This window comes from Pterocles gutturalis, unplaced genomic scaffold (genome assembly GCF_000699245.1).
Source record: "Pterocles gutturalis isolate BGI_N339 unplaced genomic scaffold, ASM69924v1 scaffold26712, whole genome shotgun sequence".
In the NCBI taxonomy this organism is placed as follows: domain Eukaryota; kingdom Metazoa; phylum Chordata; class Aves; order Pterocliformes; family Pteroclidae; genus Pterocles; species Pterocles gutturalis.
The window spans coordinates 41,264-61,315 of NW_010108659.1; the positions used below are offsets into that span (position 1 = coordinate 41,264).

General features: G+C 47.3%; 2 protein-coding genes across 2 annotated transcripts in view; one reads left to right on the forward strand and one right to left on the reverse strand.

Moving 5' to 3' along the window:
• NEK6 (NIMA-related kinase 6) overlaps positions 1–16,159 on the forward strand; it is a 35,585-nt gene extending 19,426 nt beyond the window's left edge. Inside the window, exons 7-9 of the mRNA XM_010072723.1 lie at positions 6,346–6,440; positions 11,831–11,944; positions 15,639–16,159. Of these exons, the coding sequence (XP_010071025.1) occupies positions 6,346–6,440; positions 11,831–11,944; positions 15,639–15,749 (320 nt within the window). The 3' untranslated portion in view covers positions 15,750–16,159. The remainder of the gene's footprint in view (positions 1–6,345; positions 6,441–11,830; positions 11,945–15,638) is intronic.
• Positions 16,160–18,923: 2,764 nt separating this feature from the next.
• Positions 18,924–20,052, reverse strand: part of PSMB7 (proteasome (prosome, macropain) subunit, beta type, 7) — a gene marked incomplete at its 5' end in the record, with an annotated part of 23,618 nt that continues 22,489 nt past the window's right edge. The window contains one exon of the mRNA XM_010072724.1: positions 18,924–19,035. Coding sequence (XP_010071026.1) covers positions 18,924–19,035 — 112 coding nt within the window. The remainder of the gene's footprint in view (positions 19,036–20,052) is intronic.

Below are 20,052 nucleotides of genomic sequence, written 5' to 3' on the forward strand. Positions count from 1 at the left end.
GGCCTGGTAGGGAGCGGGAGCCGTAATTAGAGCAAGGAACAGAATGAACGTCAGAGGAATTACCAGGCGGCAGATCATATTTGTCAGGAAGGATTGCATACATAAAAATTAAGTGACAGTACATGCCGGGGTAATGAAAGAAAAATGAAAGATTTGCCTGTACACAGCTCGCGAGACGCGAGACGCAGGCGAGCGCCTCGCTGGGAGCGACGGCGGGATGCCGACCGCCGCACGGGTGACCGCGAGGGAGGGAAAGCCCCGGCCCCTGGAGAACCTCCATGGGCAGACCTGTGAGACGGGCAGCACGGACACCTCCTGTCTCACTAAGTAGCAGAACCGTGCTGGCTGTGGGGTGTCAGGGGGGGCTGCAGGGTGGGGGTGGGTTCCCTGGGAGGCACCTCTGCTGCCGCTTCCCTTTGCCCTATGAGAGCTGCGAGAGGAGGTGGAGATGCTTTATAATGCATTTTACTCCATTTATAGCCACCTTTTCTTTTTTTCTTTTGTTAGTATGGTTATTTTTCCCCCGAGGAGCCCTCTGATGCCTGTTGGACAGGCTGTTTCACTGCGGGAAGTGACTCTACTTACCCCAGGACTTTGCACCCGGTAGCGATGAGAGGACATCGGGATGCTGGCGTTGGGGTGTGTGACACCGTGCAGTTTGGGTTGATTTTATAGTACTGGTGTGTAACGTGCTTCCAGGTGTTGTCTCTTTCATTCAAGATTTGATAGGGCTGGGAGTATTTTTTTGTCTGGTTTTAATGTTTGGTTGTGTCCATCGTTTAACTTGTTCATCCCTGAGGTGGACATCCAGGGAATGTCTTGTCAGTTAAGGCTGTTCTAATATGCTTGTTAGAAAGTTGAAGTCATTAACTTTGCTATAAAACCTCATTAGTTATAAGATAAAAATGATAAATAGAGCATATTTAAAAACTGCATAGACTTTGGAAAACTTAACAGTAAGCTGGCAGATTTCATTTGACTGGGAGCTGTAATAAATGTAGAGAATTTGCATTAGTACTAAAATGGGTAACTTCACTGTGACTTGGTATAACGCCCGTTTTCAGCCAGATAAACTTGGCATTATTCAGAGCTTCGGATTGGCTTTACATTTTGAAGAAATAAAGAGAAGAGAAAAGAAAAGAAGGAAAAAACCCAAACACAATTTTACACAGAATGGTCTTGTTTGGGAGCAGATGATTTATTATTTATTCTTGAACAAGAATAAACTTGGAGCAGATTTTTCTTTTGGGATGCATGTAAGTCAAAGCTTCCCAGTTTAGAACATGCAAATAGCCACGGATTGGAGTACGTGGGGCGAAAAAAACTTCTCGTTGGACGTGAGGGTGAACAAGGCAGAACTGCAGTCACGAGAAGAGCTCTCTTATAAATGGACTATTTGTCTTTTTTTCTTTTTTCCTTTTGCTTGCCAAGCCAGTTTGCCATCTGAAGCAAAATCACAGTACATCAAGGGGCTGGTAAGCAGTACTTGTTAAGAAAAATGGATACAAGAAATCCGCTTAAGATTCCAACAGCCAATGTTCTGGGCATTTGGAGAAGTTTTGGCCGTTTGGTCTGTGCCTGTAGCACACAGTTTGTGGAAGAAAAGATTGCTGCAGAATTACTGCAGGTATGTTGTACTACAAAAACAAAAAAAAACCCAAAACTGAACAAAACAAACTGCCAAACCTGAAAAGCAGTAAGGACTTCTGTAGGGTTGTGTATGTAGTGAAATACTAATAAGAAAAAAAGAGAGAGCTTAGAGTAACAGGTCTTGTAAAAGCAGCTGCAGTATTATGCACAAAATATTTATTCTCTTTTGTAAGAATAAGTAGATTTAATATTTTTTTCTTTTTCCCTTGAAACAATTAGTGGGGGTACCTCACACTGAGATTTGAAGGAATTTAAAGTATATTTTAGTGCCTTTAACAACTGTTTCGCTTGAGCTAATTCCCAAAAGTTGAGCTAATTCCCAAATTCTCCTTCTGAGGAAAGACCTCAACCTTCTTGTTGGAAGTATACCCCAAGTAATGCAAATGTTTAGAAACGATGAGACAGGTGAGAGTTGGGGACTTTCATTTTCAAGTGGAATTGCTTCCCTGCTGTGTTTGCACCACTGGCTATTAGTAAAACATATTAAAAATTTTTTCTCGATGGTATATATGTTCATTGCATATGTAATAGTGTGTCTTACATGTTAAACTAATAGTTCTGGAAAAGTTTATTATTTTTCAAACCGGGTGTTTTTTGTTATTCATGGATGGCATCTCAGGTTTTTGAGCACAGTTCTTTGCTTTTTTCATTTGTAATCAGCATGTTTCAAAAATCACAACTATTTCAAAACATTGCCAAGTTTGTTTTGACAGGAGCAGAGCATCTCTAGAATGAAGGCAGGCTTTAATCAGTGTTACCCCTTTGAGGCCCACGTTGGGCTCTGATATCTCTTGGTTTGAAACTGGGAATACTCTGTAAAGATACAATAAAGGTCAGAATTTGTTAGGTTCTTTCATATTCAGAACTCTGTTCCCTGCTGTGAGAAAGAAAAGTGATAGATTCAGAAACACTGCTCAGCGCAGTGTTAAAGATTAGCTGGAAGGTGCTGGTGAAGGCGGAACAACAAAAGCTTTGCTTATCACTTGTTCTTCGCGTACTTTGCAGCCAGTTATGGATGTGGAGTTTGGGTAATTTCAAGAGATGCTTATATGTTAGAGCATTTTTAAAAACCCAACGTACAGAGCCTATTAAAATATTTGGAAATATTCTGCATTGATTTTGGTCTAATGACAGCCTGCCTAAAGGGGTGGGAGGCTGCTGCTGCAGGAGGCTCGTCTGTGGCACAATAAGGTCAGTGACTGGGACTGTGACAGAACCTCCTGCAAGGGTGAGTCGGGCTTTCCCTCGGTTCTGCCTGTGTGCGGCTGGGGATGAGTTTCCCGGGAAGCACCGATCCCGGCTGGACTGTGTCTGCACAAGGAGAAGCTCTGTATAGAAATACCCAGGACTGTACTAATAACCTGGCCACTCTCGCTGCCGCACCAGCACTCCTCTGGGTCAGGCTGAGGAAACGTTTTCAGAAGAGGTGAGCGTGGTCCTCCCTGTGCAGGGACAGGCTGGCTGAGCTCAGCTCGTCACCAGGCTGTTCCCGGGGCACTCAGCTCGCTGCCTGCGCACAGCTGGGGTTGCACGGGTTGGGTTGTTACCTCCGACTGTAAATGAGAGGAAAGGAATTTGGATTTTGTTTCTGGAATAACTTTGCTGCCCTTGCCTGTGTGCTTTCCTGGTGAGATTAGGAGCAGAGTCCCTTGATTCACGTGTGTCCCTACCTTGGGTAGTGCTGTGTCCCAGCGCTGCGCAGGTCCCTGTGGGTGTTGTAGCTGTGCCCGTGGGCAGCGCTGGGGGAGGAGGAAGAAATGTTGTTCTGGCATCGCTGAATTAGGCTGGTACTGGGGTGAAGTACTTTGACTTTGAGGAGTAGAATGGGAAGATGCTTACTTAGTCATCTTCTTCTCTGCTGTTTTGCGACCTTTGTAACTTTAATCACCAGCTGCTGGAGTAATGCCTTTAGCATTGAATCTGAACAATATTTTGTATTTTCAGCAGGGCAAATGCCAAGGAAAGTTTCTAATTAATAGTCTCCAATTAGACTATTCTTGTCAAATTGGCTAATGCAATGCCATGGTGAGCCCTGACGGATCGCGCTGGAAGCCTTGTGCGGTTTCCTAGAAGATGCTCATTACAGGAGATTCCCAGGTAACGCTGGACAGGCCATAGAGAGAATGGGCTTGTCAGTCTTTCATCGTGACACCGACTTAAAAATTAACGCGTTGGTTTTGAACCGCAGAGACCTGCTTGTTGGTACAGTTGCTGACAAGACTCCGGTAACAGTGGGTAAATGTGCAAGGTGGACTCCAGAGAATCAGCTCAGGCGGGGGCTGCTCCACGGCCCCATTAATGTAACGGAACAGCCTAATGCCCAGCATCGAGCACGGACTGCAACGCACTCATCCGTGTTAGAAACCCTGTCATTCTGCTTTGATCGAAGGTCATTTAAGGCATTATCTGAAACGACAATTTTAGCCTACCAAGCAGACTCCTGCTAACGTGGAAGGCGAGGCCATAACTTTGGAGCCCACACGTTGTTATTTGCTGCGAGCTTGTCACGCAGTGACCCAGAAGAACTGATGGCAAGAGCAGCCACGGCTGAGGCCGCCCCTGGCACCGGCACTCTGCAGCACAGAGGCTTTGGGGAGCAGGAGTGGGAGTGATTCCCTGTTCCCTCCTGCCAGCTGCGTGCTGCGGTCCGCCCGTGCTCGGCTCCTGGCCGTGCTGCCGGGAAGGGCTGGCCTGTCCTCTGCTTCCGCCGCTCCGCTGGCTCTCCCGGCAGGTCTGAGAACAGCAGCAGCCCGGAGAGGCTGAAGGTAGGGAAGTGTCTTACTGCTGCTCAGCGGGGACTTCCAAAACTGTCTTCAAGAACTTCACATAATGAATCACCGTGTCTTCTGCAGCTGCATGTTTTTCAGCAGAAAAAATCAGTGCTGTTCCAACCAAGTCAGTTCTTGTACAGGAATCTGGCAGATGTGGGGGAATTACTTGGAGAGCCGAGCCGTCCGTTGTGTGCAGCCTGCGTGCACATGGGAGAGACCCACGGAAAGCCTCGCTGGGCTCTTGCTGCTCTGTCAAGTTACTCTGTGAGGGCTGTTAAAAATTATTAACAGCAGTGTGGTGTCATCCCTGCAGAGAGGCCTTTGGCTGGCAGTTAAACCAGCCCGGGCTGGGACGGTGTCGGTCTGGCACGCTCCTGGGCTGGATGTGATATTACCGAGCATGGAAACGTAATAATCTCCATCGGTTATTTTTCATGTGTTGTAGTTTGTATAGAATTTGCAAAAATATAATTTCTCTTCACATTGAAAGTGAAGTAATTTTTTATTGGAATGACCTGCAAGCACGAGCTGAGTTTATCATTTAGGGCAGCTGGTCCCTGAAAGTCCCGGGGAGCAAATAACGGAGCCAGGCAGGGCAGCGGTCCCCCTTCTCGGTTACTTGCTCTCTTTCGGTATGGAGGTTTGTATGTGTGTTCCTGTGATATCTTCTGCTTCGCACCGATGCCATACGGTTAGTGTCACCTTATACGCTACACTTCTGAATAGCTTTGAGTAAAAATTGCTGAGGTTCAGTGGACTCGTTTTGCCTTTGGGGAAGCGGCTGCTTTCTGCCCCAGAACTCATTTGTTTCCTACAGTGTGCAGCCCCCTCCTCGGGAGCGCTGGGGGAAGGTCGGGGCTGTCCTTCCCCCTCCACCGCCAACACCATCCTTCAGCTGCTTATTAGTCCTCCAGCTGTCTGCAGCCAGCATTTCAAATGGAGAATCTGTAAACTGAGTGTTACAGGCAAATTAAACATTTGCCATCTTGTGAGGGAAGGTCTTTAATTAGGAGAAGGATCCACTGGAATGCTAAAAGCCAAAAAAAAAAAAATTGACAGGGGATGGGCAAGCAGGGGAAGCAGGAGAAAAGAGAGCATATGAAGTCCTTGGATGTTTTAATAAATGATGTATCTGAGGATTATTTGATGTAGTTGAGACTGCCAGGGTGCCTTGTATTTTCAGTACCACAACTGAAACTTATTTAGGATTTTAAAAAGAACCTTTTTGAGGTAAGGAATGTATTAATAATTTCCTGTAACTTCTGTCCAAAGTGCTGGAGTAAATTTCTTTTGATAAAATACAGACTTCTGGAAGTACATAGAAATCCCACAGCATCCGAGTGACTGCAGGCTGGAGCAGTTTAAAATTTGGCATGATTCCTTTCAGGAAGTTTTTGAATACCTGTCTGGTGCTGGGCTCGTTACTTCTATTTCTCTGCTGCAGTGAATGGTCCCGTGAACCCTGACGAAGGGTGTCCTGTCACATCTGCTGGCGCCGTGTGGCAGTGAACGTTCAGTTGATCCGCTGTCACCGGCGTCTGGGCAGAGCACACCCGTGACATCTGAGTCGCGGTTTCGGTGCTGTTGGGTGAACCAGGGGAGGATGATCCATCACGATTGCTCTGTCCTTCTGAGCCTCTCTGCAGGTACTTGGAGCCTGTAAGGGGAAGAAAACGCTCCTCAAACTTCAGAACTACAGAAGATATTTTCAGTAATGTCACCAGTCCTCTAGCTCTCTATGTGATGATATATTTGGTCCTACGCCTTCCAAACTGTGGTTTGTTTCCAAATCTGTGTGCCAGTCTCTTCTAATTGGTTATTCGTGCTGAACCTAATCCTTCATGAAGTCAAACTTCTGTGTCATACAGGTTGCACTGTCCCTTTTCAAGACTAATGCCTTGTTTGTTTGTTTGTTTGTTTACAGTGGGAACTCCATACTATATGTCCCCAGAAAGAATACATGAAAACGGCTATAACTTTAAATCTGATATCTGGTCTTTGGGCTGTTTATTGTATGAGGCAAGTATCTTCTTCTCTTTTCTATGTTTGTCTTACCCACACAGTGCGGTGCAGGAACTGAGTCAGTCAGACCTGCTTTAGCTTAATGGTTGAGAAACCTTATGAGAAGTTAACTTGGTGTGGTTATCGCGGGCTTTTTGGGCAGGAACAGCAAAGGGGTTGTGCCAGACAGCACAGGGCTTACACAGAGTGAACTCGGTAGTTCCCAGCTGAGGATGTGGACACAAACGCCAGCCCGCTGCATTCCTCCTTCCTCCTGGGAGCAGGGCTGTTACAGGGCAGTTCCTCCTGAGCCCGGCGTTTGTTTCAAAACCAGCAAATTCACGTGAATGTAAGCAACTGGTTTGTTAAACTGAATTCTGACCAATTTGGAATACTTTAATTTTGGGAGCTTTCAATAAAGAAAAAGAGTTTTTATGTAATGTGAAATCAGTTTCTCCAACTTTACTAGACTGTAGCTGGATTTTTTCTAGTTGTATGTTCTCTTCCAGCCACATGCACACATACAAAGCAGGCACGCTTTAGATCAGCCGTGCACAGTGTGCAGTTTGTCAAAATACATGCGATAGCTTTTAAGAAAAATAAGTGCTATGATTTTATAACAGGACTTTGAGTTTTGTGATTTCACTTTTAGCAGGGGCCAAAGGGTATTGAACAATCTTGTACTCATTTATAATCTAAAATTAATTTTTTTTAGATGTATGCATCTTTGAATTCATGTGAAAGTGTACGTCAACATTTAGAAAGCTTTTATCGCAGCCCAGAGAATTAAAAATCCCTGGGATATTTAGTAATAAGAATATTGCTCACATCCTCTTTAGATAATAAATTATGTGAACAGATGACATTTTGCTTCTCACTACAGCTTCTCGTAACCACATGGAATTAGAGAATCAACAGAAATGTAATTTATTTTGTGAGCACACTGGATTAACTACTATAGTTAAGCGTATGCTTCAGCTGGTTGGTTAAACAAACCTTTTAAGGTGGTATAAAAGTAAATTTTCCCATAGCATCAGGGTTCCCAGCAGGAGTTCAGCCTGCTCCCAGCTGCGGGCTGTCCTGTGCCTGGCGTGGCCCGGAGCTCCCTGAGGAAGAAGAGCTGTCTGGGTGCCTGGATAGGGCCCTGCAGTCCCCGTGGGCGGCGGGAGGATCCTTACAGCAACCAGCCCCTGGGTCTGCCGAAGGGAAGATGCACTTCGGTGGAGACGCTGGAGCCCAACGTGGCTGTGTCACTGTGTTAATTGTTAAAATTCTGTGGGACAGGAGGGAGAGCAAGGGGGTAAGGCGCCCTGCTAAGTACTCGATCAAAAACATTTGGGAAATGGTGAGCTTAAATGGAGTGGCTTTGTGCCTATCCTCAAATTCTCATTACCTCTGCTGAAAGAATTCAAGAGACTTTGAATAATTCCCGCAGCAGCAGCAGCGTACCATTGGAAAGCCGGTGCTTTTGCGTGAAGGATGGTTTTGCTCATGAGATCCTGAAGCGGGGACGGTGCGGTGCAGCTCGTGCCTGGTCTGCTGGTGGCCTTTGGAGAGGGCTTTGGAGGCTCTCCTGCGGGAAGGGGGCAGGAAGCTGGAGCCCTGGTGATTCCTTACGCCGAGCAGCTCCAGGCATGCCTCGTGCGTTGGGCCTGAGGAGGAACTCCCAGGTGAAGGCTTTGCTGGGTCGAGGGCTCGGCCCTGCCGCGGGTGTTGGACTTGCCACCTCAGTGACAGCCAGAGTCGCCCAGGTGGGACACGGCTCCTCCCTCGCTGCGGCAGCGTGGGGCTGAGTCCCTGCTGAGGCTGAGCGCTGCTGGAGCTGGGCTCCAGATTTATGCACAGAGAAATATTTAGCGTTGTGCTAAGATATGTTTTTGTTGCAGGCAATATGGTCCCCTTATGGCACAGTAGTCTTGGTGCTTCTTATACTTGAAGAAGCTGATTTAATTGCGCACTAAACATGATTCTCTGGTAGGAGTAGCAGCTCTACAGGAACATGTGCGAGGCTTGGCATGGGAAGCGTTTTTATATTTACTTCCTACGTAGGTAAGCCTCAACTTTGTGAGCAGGAGCTGTGACATCTTGCACACTCCAGGCAGGGCTGGACACTCACCAGTTTTGTGTTCATACAGCTACTTGATTTTTTAACCTTTCTAGAATTTGGGAAATTAAAAATCGAATTTGTGTGTCTTTGAAGGAGCTCTATTGTATCTTCGCTAATTTATTGTAACGAGAATGTTTTTCCATTTGGCTTAAAAGTAAGGAAGGGTTGGTTGTTTGGTTCTGAGTCACTTCTGATATTTCTCCAGATAGATTGTGTAGATAAGCTGCAGCGAGATTTAATGTACAAATTGCCTTCAGAGACACGCGTGTCCACTGGCATCCACTTAGGGAGCGTTGAGGGGCTTGGGATGTGATGCCACATAGCACCACTGAACTCTGACATCGATAATCGTACAGTGAGTTTTATTAAATCTTATCAATATAGTAGTAACTGTCTTAATCCCTCACTTCCTGTAGATATCTGTCAGCAAGATAACTTGGAGGGGATAAAAATAAGTTGTTAATTCCCAGAATATAGCTACAAGCAATGACTTCAGCAGTTCTGGCAAGACGATCAGTTTAAGCCCCAGCAGTGGTTCCTGTGTGTGTATTTTTTAACCAGTCATCCCGCATGGTGGTCATTTCCAATGGCGATCTCGCTGTCCTGCGGTAATTGCTCTAATCAAAATGTCAGGAGCAAACCCCAGCGCAGCATCACAGACTGTTGTTAGCGGGATATTCGGAGTGCCTGTGGTCACGACCCCCGCGGACCTGAGCTGCCGTCGGAGCCGTGCTCTCTCCTTCCATCCCAATGCCCTGCGTTCACCCCCCAGAACCCACCTTGGTGCCTTTTCCTTCCTCCTCTTGCACATGACCATGTAACTAAACTGGGAAAAAAGTTAATGGGAATTGAAAAATCCCTGTCAACCTTACTGGCATTATTGATGCTGGTATTGAAATCTCAGAGACCTTGTTTAACCCTTGATTGCCTTCTGCGCCTTCCCTAATGCGCCCATTAGTGTTCCTCTTGGAACAATCTCGCGTGCTGGGTTTCCCAGTTTCGTTTTAACTGATGGAGAGCAGTTTGCTATCAATCTCTAATTGGAGATTAGAGTCCCTAATTGGAGTCTGTAATTTTTTCCCCACTGATTTGCCCGTTATGTTATGACAGTAATGAAGCAGCAGCGATACAGGGCTGTGGGGGCTCCGGTCACAAACCCGTCCAGCATCTCGTCAACCCCAGGTCTGTGGGGCTGTGAGGAATTCAGCGTTGCAGAGAGGTGACGGTGTGCCCGGTCCCCAGCCCGCTCTGCCGTGCAGCTGCTGAAGGTGATTCCTCTTCTCGCTCAGCCCGTGGCAGAGCGCAGCGGATGTCCCCGGCACAGCAAGTGTCCTGAGCCACGTTACAGACAGAAAACTGAGCACGCCTGGGATTTTCCCAGATGTTTTTGGGAGCCGTGTGCTGAGTTCATGTGTAATTGGAGTACCTTCGTATATGCTGTGTTGCTGCGTTTATAATGATAAATACCTGGAAGACCTTCCTGAAAAATACTTTAGTCTGGTCGTACATAAGGAGATAACCTTGGGGTTTGGCCAGAATATGTCTCATTGCTTCTCGTAATGGCTCAGAACTCACGGCAGAGGGTCTCTTACCTCTGCACGGCTCTCAGGCAAGGTGACCCCTGCGACTGAGGCGCGTTGTCACTAATGTCACAGAGGAACCAAGATGTCCTGCAAATAAGCAAGGAAGAAACGTCGTAGCTTTGAATTATTTAAAGGCTAGGTTTATGATTTAAACCAGGGATAGTTTATCTTGATGTGTCCTGCACACCTGCAGGTGTGTTAGTGGTCGTGAGGTTTCGGTACGACCCCCCGGCTGCAGCCCGCTCTGCGGTGCCGGGGTGGGGGACAGCTCGGTGACATGTCCTGCTGCTGGCAGTCCAGCCCCAGCGCAGCATCGCGAACCCCTGCCCTCATCAGAACAGCTTGTCTGTCACCAGATCACTAATCATCCATCAGTCTTGATTCCTAGCTGCAGGATGATAGAGTGGAGGATCGAGTATTGACCTTTTTTAAATCTGCCGGGAGCTTGCTGCGTGTATCAGCAGCAATCCGGCGTTTTCCCGATGGCTTTCACAGGGATGAGCAGCAGGCTCACCATCGTCACATCAGCCCCATACAGCCGGAGTGAGAAGCAGCAGCTGCAGCTGGCCCTCGGTATGAAAAGCTCGCTGATTTGACACGGCTCGTGGTAAAATGGTTTAAAAAGATCAGAACAGAATGGATAACGTCCCCAGTCACCCAGTGGTGCGTCATTAGAAGGCGGTGTCGCGGGGCTGCAGGGCTTTGCCACGCTCAGAGGTGCCCTTTCCTTCCTGAAACTTCTGTGTCACGTAGTTCACTCCTCTGCAAGGAGACTCCGCACGCCCTGGAAGGAATTCTCCCCACCCAGAGCCTTCCGTCGTGCTCTCCTTGCTGGGTGAGCAGCCCGGTTATCTTGGACATCTGTCATGGTTTTGGAGATACAACTAGTGGATTCATAAAGGAATGGAAGGAGGAGAAAGACCAGACTGAGGAGCCGTTTTGGCCGTTTGGTTCCCAAACTTGCCTGGGGTGTTCTTGCCTAAATAGCAGATTTCCAGCAGGAGATGTTTGTTTTGAGGTCGTTTTGATTTTTTTAAAGGCTGAAGTACATTGCTGACACTTACAGGATTCTTCACATTCTGGGTAGCCAAATGTCCCAAAATAATCCCTTTATTCCTTGGAGCAGTCTAGTAAAAATTTACTACTTGGAGAGAGCAGACAAAGTGACTGTTCTGAATGTGATCATAACCAGGGAAGGCTGAAACCACGACACGCTAGCAAAGACAGAGGGCTGCTGCTTTTTAGAGATGATCACCTTTATGAGAGGTTTTCTTAGTCTTCTTCCAGCCAGTTGGTTTCTAACTGTGATTGCCTGACAGCCCAAGCATCCTATTTTTTGGTTTAAAAAAATAGGCGCTTTGATGCTGTGTACCTGCAGAATGGTCTGGATACACCCAGCGTCCCACATGGATGCGGGCAGAAATTATCAGAGTATAAGGAAATGTCAAGGCTTGTCCAGCGGAGCCCAGTGGCTGGGTGCCGAGCGGCACCGCGGGGTCTCTAATGGGGACGAGGTGCTTTGTGGCCGGAGCTCGCGGGGACGGTGGGGAGCACAGTGACACAGCTGTCCCCAGCCCTGCGCAAAACCGTCGGGATCCTGGAGCGACTTCCTCGCTTGCTTGCTGTCAGTCAAGCAGCGTTGCTCTGGCAGATCAGCGGTGCTGGGGGCTATTAAGTCCTTTGCATTTCTGAAATATTTTCTGTTTGTTTCTCTCCAGATGGCAGCTCTTCAGAGTCCTTTCTATGGAGATAAAATGAACCTGTTTTCTCTTTGCCAAAAAATAGAGCAATGTGACTACCCGCCTCTTCCAGCTGAACATTATTCTGAAAAGGTAAACTGGGAGCAGTTGTGCAAGGGAACGTGGGGGGGTGCCGTGAAGTTCCTCCCTGCCCGGGGGAAAGGAAACCAGGAGGAGAATCCCTCCTGCATCCCGGGCAGAACAGGAGATGGCCGGGGTCTCCTGGGTCCCCCTAGGGCTGGCGAAGGAAACTGTTGTTGTGATAATCTGAATATTGACAAACTAAATTAAGACAGAAAAAAGGATTTCTTAATGTGGGGAATATTTTGAAACTGGAAGTCTGCAATGTTGGCAAAAACCAACAGCAAACCGTGGGAAAGCCTCTCCTTTGCTTCCTTTCCCTCAGAATAACACACCATAAACCAGCACTGAAACTGGTGGTTATGAAGTCTGCAGTGTGTGACGGGGGGGAAGGATTCTTTTTAAGAAAAAGGGGGAGGAAAGCTATTTAGTTTAATGCTATGAGCTGTATAGCAGCTGTATGGGGGCTTTTTAAAGTCTGGTTTTGTGTATATGAGAGTGAGGGATGGAGAGCAGCAGCTGACCCAGAATATATAAAAACTGTCACTGTGCATGCTTGCTCGGCGATGTTCCACTTCAGCTGCAATCACACGTTTTGTTTTTGTTCAGGGGTTTTTTAATTTGTTTCTTCCCCCCCCTTACCTAGCCAACCCAGCTGTTTTTCCTTACCTCCTCACTCCTTACAGTTGCCTCCGATTTGAATGGAAATGGCTAATGTAATTTTACATGTTCACCATACCCTTTGGGGTTTTTCTTTTGTTTATTCTGCCTCAGAGTTCTGAGGAGCAGGAGGGTGCAGGGGAATAGCGGCCGCGGCCGGCAGCAGCCGGGCTGGTCTCCACCCTCAGAGGGACCCTGCACCACGCGTTTTACACTGAGTTTTGTACTTGCTGAGTAACTCAAGCAAAAAGATTGAGAACTGTTCTGCAAAAGTGAATTTTTAATTTTTTTTTTCCCCAAGCAGCTGTAGCTCCGTGCGCTCACGTTTGCCACGCTGCTGCAGCGTGCATTTCAGGATATGCCTCCTGGCAGCAGGAGACAGATGTGTTTCCTGTCTTTACAATTACTGTCTGTTTGCTTCCCTCTGGCAGTGCTAAAGCGTGTGTGTGGTGCAGTGATACCATCCGGGGTGAGAAGGATGGTTTAAAGCTCAAAGGCGCCAGGTCCCAGAGAGCGAGGCTCCAGATGGTGTTCATACTCTATTAACGGAACGCTTGACGAAGACCGAGGAGGGCTCTGCCTTTGGCTGTGGCTCATCTTGCTGCGTTAGCTGCTGCTGCTTACTGAAACCAGAGAGCTTCAGTTTTGTGACCATTAGAACATGACTCCACCACGAACAGTATTCGGTCCAGTTCATACTTGTAAAGGTTGGAGTGTCAGATGCTTTTGGAGCAGATAGCCAGAGGGAAGTTGTGGGGGTGTCTCCCAGCAGCCGCGCTGGATAAACCCCGCAGGCAGGCAGGGACAAACGCAGGGCAGGTGCCTGCAGCAGCAAGTTGCACCAGGAGGAATTTGTTATTCCTGTGCTGGTGGGTGGGTATCTCACTCTGGACGTGTGCATTTTCTTTGGGAGTGAATGTCTCTGGTTCAGATTGAAAGGACCGAGTCTTTACAACCACTCGGATACTGTCACTGCCGCAGGTTTGTGAGTGATGTGAGAAAGCGGCAAAGCCTTTACATCCCCCCACCCCAGGGCATGGTGAGGATTGGGTCCTGCCAGGCTACCCAAGTTTTCCATCGTGCTCCGGAGGCGGTGGCACATCTTCCCTTCTCCTCGGTGATGTGGTGTCGAAGCGAAGCTTCGGCTGCAGGCTGGCTGCTGATCCCGTGAATGTTTGAGTTGCAGCGTTGTTTCAGGGGAACAAGGCAGAGCGTTTATTGAAGGAACACTGTTCCCTTCCAGTGATGTTCCTCTTCTCTGTAGCCTTTTGTGGCCAACCAGTCCAAACCCTCCCATGGTCAACTGGTGAGCTGCTGGCAGGAAGGATGAGGAACTGGGACTCCAGCCAGGATGAGTTTTCTGTATCAGGAACACATTTGCTCGTAGTTGGAGATAGTGGCTGGTGGTGCTCAGCAAGGCTTGGTCCTCAGTTCCTGGTGGAGGATGGGGAGATGCTCGTGCTGTCGCGGTCGGTGACAGAGGACAGCACCTCCCGGGCTGTGTTTTGGTGCTTTATTTACGTGGGGGCACAGCAGCTGCTTGGGGCGTTTGGGTTTGTGTGTTTTGTGGTGTCTGAGCGGGGCTGAGCTGTGTGCTGAGCTTTGGGGTCTCAGCAGTTACAAAGGCAGAAGCCCCTGCTCTCAGGTGAAGTAAAAAAAAAGTCACCGGAGGAGTTGTGAGAGAACGGGCCAGGGCCAGGCGGCAGAGGAGGGTTTACGCTGGCGGTGGCCTGGCCGGGGGTGTTTGTTGCTCTTTGTGTGAGCACCCCGAAGGACGGGCGAGGTGGTGAGCAGGAACAGCAGCGTTACACCCCGTCCCTGCTGCTTGTGCTGCCCGCGTGCCCCTGCCTCTGTCCCACTGCACGTTCGGCCACGTGCTGCCCTGCAGGAATCCCCCAAAACGTGCTTCAGGCCCAGCGACACCCCGGTGCAGCACGCGGCCTTGCTCCAGCCAGAGCCGGAGCCCTCACCGGGTGCACTCGGCCGTGCTGCCGGAGCCGGGTGCTTGATAGCTGTACGGTCATGCTTTTAATTACCATTAAAATAATTGGCACTGTGGCTACTGGGAGGATGTGAGAAGATCAGAGGCTCAAGGCTGTTTCTCCTGGTGCCTCAGGGGTATGAGCAGCTTTCAGTGTCTGGATAATTAAAAGCTGCAATCTTTCATGTGCACAATAAAGAGGGCTGGGAGGTGGGGAGACTTCAGCCCTTCTGCATTTTATTTATTAAACATCATCAATGGCCATTCTCTCCTCTTCACAACGGTTTTTAGGAAGCGCTGGTGTTTGACAGCCCTGCTCCAGTAAGATGTCCAGTGCTGTCCAGGCTTCCCGCGTTAAAAGCCACCAACCGGTTTCTTACCGGGATCAGTGCGGGAAGGGAAGTGCAGCTGTACAGGAGAGCTCTGGTCCGGGTGCCTTTTTAAACCCCTCCCTGCACTTCCCCCTTTCCTCAGCATCCCCTCACAGGGTGTCTGTCTGCCAGCTCAGCCCCTTTCCTGGCAGCTCCTTTTTCCTTCCTTCATCCCCATCCTGCTCATGGTGCTGGTGTCCACGCTGGGCTCCCCCTGCTCCTGCGACCCACGGGCTGCTGGACACCCGATGGTACTGGGCATTTCTGCTCTGGTTCTCTGAAGTGAACCAAAAATCCCCCAGGAAAAAAGCTTTTTAAAAAAATAGTAAAGCTTTGAAACGCTGGGTGTCAGGAGCGCCAGAGGAGGTGGCTGCTGCGTCCTCTGCGGAGCCCCAGGGAACCCCGGGGTACGTGTGTGCTCCTCGTGCCTTGTAACCGAGGATGGGGAATCCACTGGGCATGAGGAAGATGATTGAAATCCTCTTCAGCGCTGAAGGTTTGGTGGAAAAGGTTCTTCCTGGTTCTTTGGGGGTGGGGGGGACACGGACACGGGACAGGACAGACAGACGTGTGCCTGCCCAGGAGATTCCCAGCTGCTGTCCTGGCTCCAGCAGTCAGACAGATGCTGCCGCAGCTTTTCCTGGTGAGCAAGGGGCGATCGCTCACGGCTGCTGCCTCTCTTCCTGTCTTTCAGCTGCGGGAGCTGGTCAGCATGTGCATATACCCTGATCCAGATCAGAGACCTGACATCGGTTACGTGCACCAAATAGCAAAACAAATGCATGTGTGGACCTCCAGCACATGAGCCGGCTGCAGACGCTCCCGAGAAGCCAGCACAGCTCAGTCTTACTTGAATTTTTTTTCTCAGACGAAACCGACTGGTGCCTAGTCACACAAGCGCGAGGGTTGAGCACTCGTTGCAAGATGCTCCATTATTTCTGCAGGTTATTTGACAAGGACTCTTACAAGGTGGTCATGCTTTGAAGTGAAGATTCTGTGAGGTATTGCAAGTGATTTTTTTTTTTTTTTTAAGGCCAATAACATGTTACAGATGTAGATCATTTAAGGATCCTTTCTTAAAACTGTCGTGTGTAATCTAGGCTAGATGATATTAACGAGGGTGTCAGAGCGTTGACACACCCCTTCTATCTTAACTGTAATGTGAACTATTGAAATAATTCCTTCAGTGAAATCACTTTATACTAATGTAAGAATTACAGTAGGTTGTGTAATTTGTATAACTGCTACTTTGCCTCTTCTGCAAATGGTTAATAGCAAATTCAGTTTTTACTTCGTATATTCTAAAGCAGCCATTTATGTGTTTTTATTAATTCCCTCCTCTTCAGACTTAGGAACTGGGAAGGGTTGTGGGGGGAGGACACACACATTTGTTTCAAGTTTTCTTTTTTTTTTCAATTTGAAAACTTAGAGTGAGTATTTTGCTGATGCATTTATCTGTAAACTTGGCTGCAGCCAATGAGGTATGTACCTGGGGAAGAAGAAAAACATGCCAAACCCAAACCAAGCATTGCTTCTGCAAAGAACTGCTCTGTACACTTATTTTCCCGTTGGCGTGATGGTTCTTTCTAGACTGCAGGTTCTTGGTAAAAACCAGTGTTTATCTACGCCGAGGAGACTGGGGTGAAATACTTTCACACGTTCAGTAGTACGTCAGGTACTGTAGGTAACACTTAAGCAAAGCAGTGTTTTCAACACTTTGAAAAATTCAAAAAAAGAAAGAAGTGGAATGGTTTGTGTATCTAATTCTACATCAGGATTGGCCCCTGGCTGTGGAACTGTGAAAGCTCCTTTCCAGAATGTGAATTTTTTGTAAGATCTCAACCCGATTTGAAGGAGTCAACTTCTGTAACTAATGAAAATTTTCAATCAATCAACTAAATCCATTCATTGAATCAATGATTTGTTTCATTACTGTCAATGGAAACTCGTCACTGCTTTAGGAACAAAGGTGGATTCACGTTCCAGTGTTTCCGTTTCACGTGCCTGTTTGAAGGAACACGGCTGCAGGGGCAGGAAAACGCCGGAACTGTTACAGCCCCACGGCCGTGCGCGACGGTGGCTCATGCCAAACGTAATTTGTGTGTGACAGATTCCAGTGCAGCCTGTGCCTGTTGGGTTTTTTTTTTTTTCTCCTTAAGAAAAGCATCCAATCCTTAATTTTTTGGAAGTAAGATTAGGGTTAGAGGGTTACATACATATATATGCTTTTAGTGGATTTTTTTTAACCTAATTTGCTCTACTTAAAGGAAAACTGCAGTGCCACCTTCAACTATTGCCATCAAATTTTGAAATATTTATAGAAGGTAGCAAAGGAAAGCTATTAATTGCTGTGAATAATGTTGGTATCATTAATGCGAGGTGCCATTTTACTGAGTCTCCTCAGCAGAAAGTTGAGCCTGCTGCTCTCATGAGAGACTCGGGAAATTCAAATCAGCGTGAGAATGTGGTGGAGGCACTAAATTGCTCCCACCCTTCCCAGGTTAACGTGGTTAATTTACACCCAGCTTCTTTAGCAATTCTTAAATCGAAGACTGATGACTGTCACTCCATCACTGCAGAGTCCCTTTAAGCCGCGGTGGCAGCTACACGTTCCGAGGGAGGGTTGTGCTGCGCCTCTTGGTGTAACACAGGAAAAGATCTTTGGCTTCCAGGGAAGCTCAGCTTAAATCTGGGTATCTTGAGAAGTCCGGTCGCTTTCTGGCTACATAAAATTTATTAGTGCTTATAAGTAAATGTATTTCAAAAGGTAATTTTTTGCAATTGTGCTTTTTTAGATAAATAAAAAAATGATTTACAAAATAAACACCTTTGTTTTTTAAAAAAAAGAGTCCAGTATTAAGGAAAATATATTTTAAAAAACCTGAAATATGTGTGAAACTGTTCTTAACAGCCATCACAGGGAGATACTGTTCCAGAAAATGTGTGGAGTACACAAACTGTATCAGTTGTCCCCCTGAAAAACTTAAGTCCACCTTCTACATTGTGGCACATCAAAAGCTGTTTTTACTGGATGGTGGTTACAGGATGCTAAAATGAGAGGTTGGTACCAATTGACCTTTTGAGGCAGACTGTAGGTGATACACCTTCCCTTTTCTAGAAATGAGAAAATAATTCTGCAGGTGGATTTTCTGCTAGGTTCTTCATTTCTCTAGGATTAGATGGCACTGTGTGAAACAGTTTGAAATAATTTTTATCAAATAGTGTGAGCTCAGGATTTTTACAACAAAAAAAGGACCAAGTAGCAGCTTGCAGAAAAGTCTATGTAAGTAACTGGACCACTAGGCTTTGAATTATGACTTCAGCCATGTCAGTTTGAAATAAAAATGTCTATCAGCCTGCAGGTTGGAGCTACTCCCCATCCTGTCTCTAACTACAAAAATGAGGGAAGAATAAATATAAATGTGTCATCATCCCCCTGTTACTTCCCTGCAATAAGGTAGGTCAAGGGCAGCAGTTCAAACCCACCCCTGCTCACTCTTTTCACACCTTTTCTGGAGCAGGTATGTATCTATCAGCAAAATAACACTGTTTGATTAAACCATCCACTGGGGCTGGCACAGAGTCACTTTACCCTTGCTGGTTTGTTCCTAGAGTGAAGTACAAACCCAGCTGCTGTAGGTGGTGGGTTTTCTGCCCCAGGCACCAGGATGATGCTTGGTATCCCCTCCAGGAGCCTGGCTCTCTTCCAGGTGGTAGTAGAGCTTTTTTTAGGGTGAAGTCCACCTTACCTCCACAGCCCCCATTGCTGAAGAGGGGGTAGGATGCTGTTCTGCATAAGCCTCACCTTTCCAACAGGGTAAGAAGGGAAAAGCAGGAGAAGAAATCAGCACCACATGAAAACACAAATTAGGAGAATGGGCAGAACGCTCTTTATTCTGCACCAGCTGCAGGTTTGTCTGGATGCTGCACAGGCTCTGGACACAACAAGGGCTGGTCCAGGGCTGCATGTGGTGACAGTTCAGGACGTGTCCATGGTTTGTACGGTTTCATCCACCACCTCAATCTCCAGGTGTGCCACATTTTCTGTGAGCACAGCAGTCGTTCCTTTTTCACACTTGTATCTCCCATACCTGTTAACGAAATGAGTGAAAATTAAGCTGGAAGCCAGGATGACATAAGAAAACTCCCACGTGAAATTTTAGAACTAATCAGCTTTCTCGAGAATTTTCCTGTAAAACATCCAAAGTTACAGAACTGTGCCTACTGCAAACTCTAAACAGCTTGCGCTAACTGAAAGGTTCAGATAAACTAGCCCTTCTACAAAAGACACTGTCCTTAAAAAAAAAAATAAATTACCAAGTAATTGGAAGGCTCCATTACAGAAATAACTGGGATCTCATTAGGCCATAGGACATGCTTGCTGTGTACCCTCCCTGGAAGAAAAACCTATTTTTGGCAACTCCAGAATAACTTTACCTAAGGAGTAGCTGTGGATTTCTCGGCTACAGTTAGCTACCATTGAACACATTGAGCCATGCTTCTGAAATCTTCACAGCATCACCCTTTCTACCCATTTACACAGTAGAAGCCAAAAGTTTCACTTAAAATGTGTAATAGAAACTCCCTCCTTGCTGACCACCTCTAGACACTTCTGCTCAGCACCGTGTCCTGCATATGGGGTTGTACAGGAAGAAATCAAACCCCTGAATGGGGGCAGCACACGGGATCTCTCTGACCGCCACGATTCTGGCAGTGCATTGAAAAGTTGCACAACTGTTACACATAAAAATACACATTGCAAAATTGTAGCTGCCAGTGATTTCACTGCTCAGGCACTGTAGTTCACCAAGCACCATCTCTGTGTGTTCAGAAGGAAGATTCGTCAGCTCCTCTCACACTCAAAATTTGGTAACTTCAGAATTTCATCACCTCTGCATCCCGAACATGCTCAGTGTTACCAGCCCCACAGTACACACTGACACCTTGATGCAGACTTGAATGTTTTGACACAAAGAGATTCAGAATTCCTGTCTTGAGGAAACAAGCGGCAGAATGATGTCACCTTTGTGAAGGATTTACAACCCAGTTTCACGTCCTGTGCAGCTTTTCCCTGGGCTTCAAGGGAACGAACACTGAGAAAGGTGTCG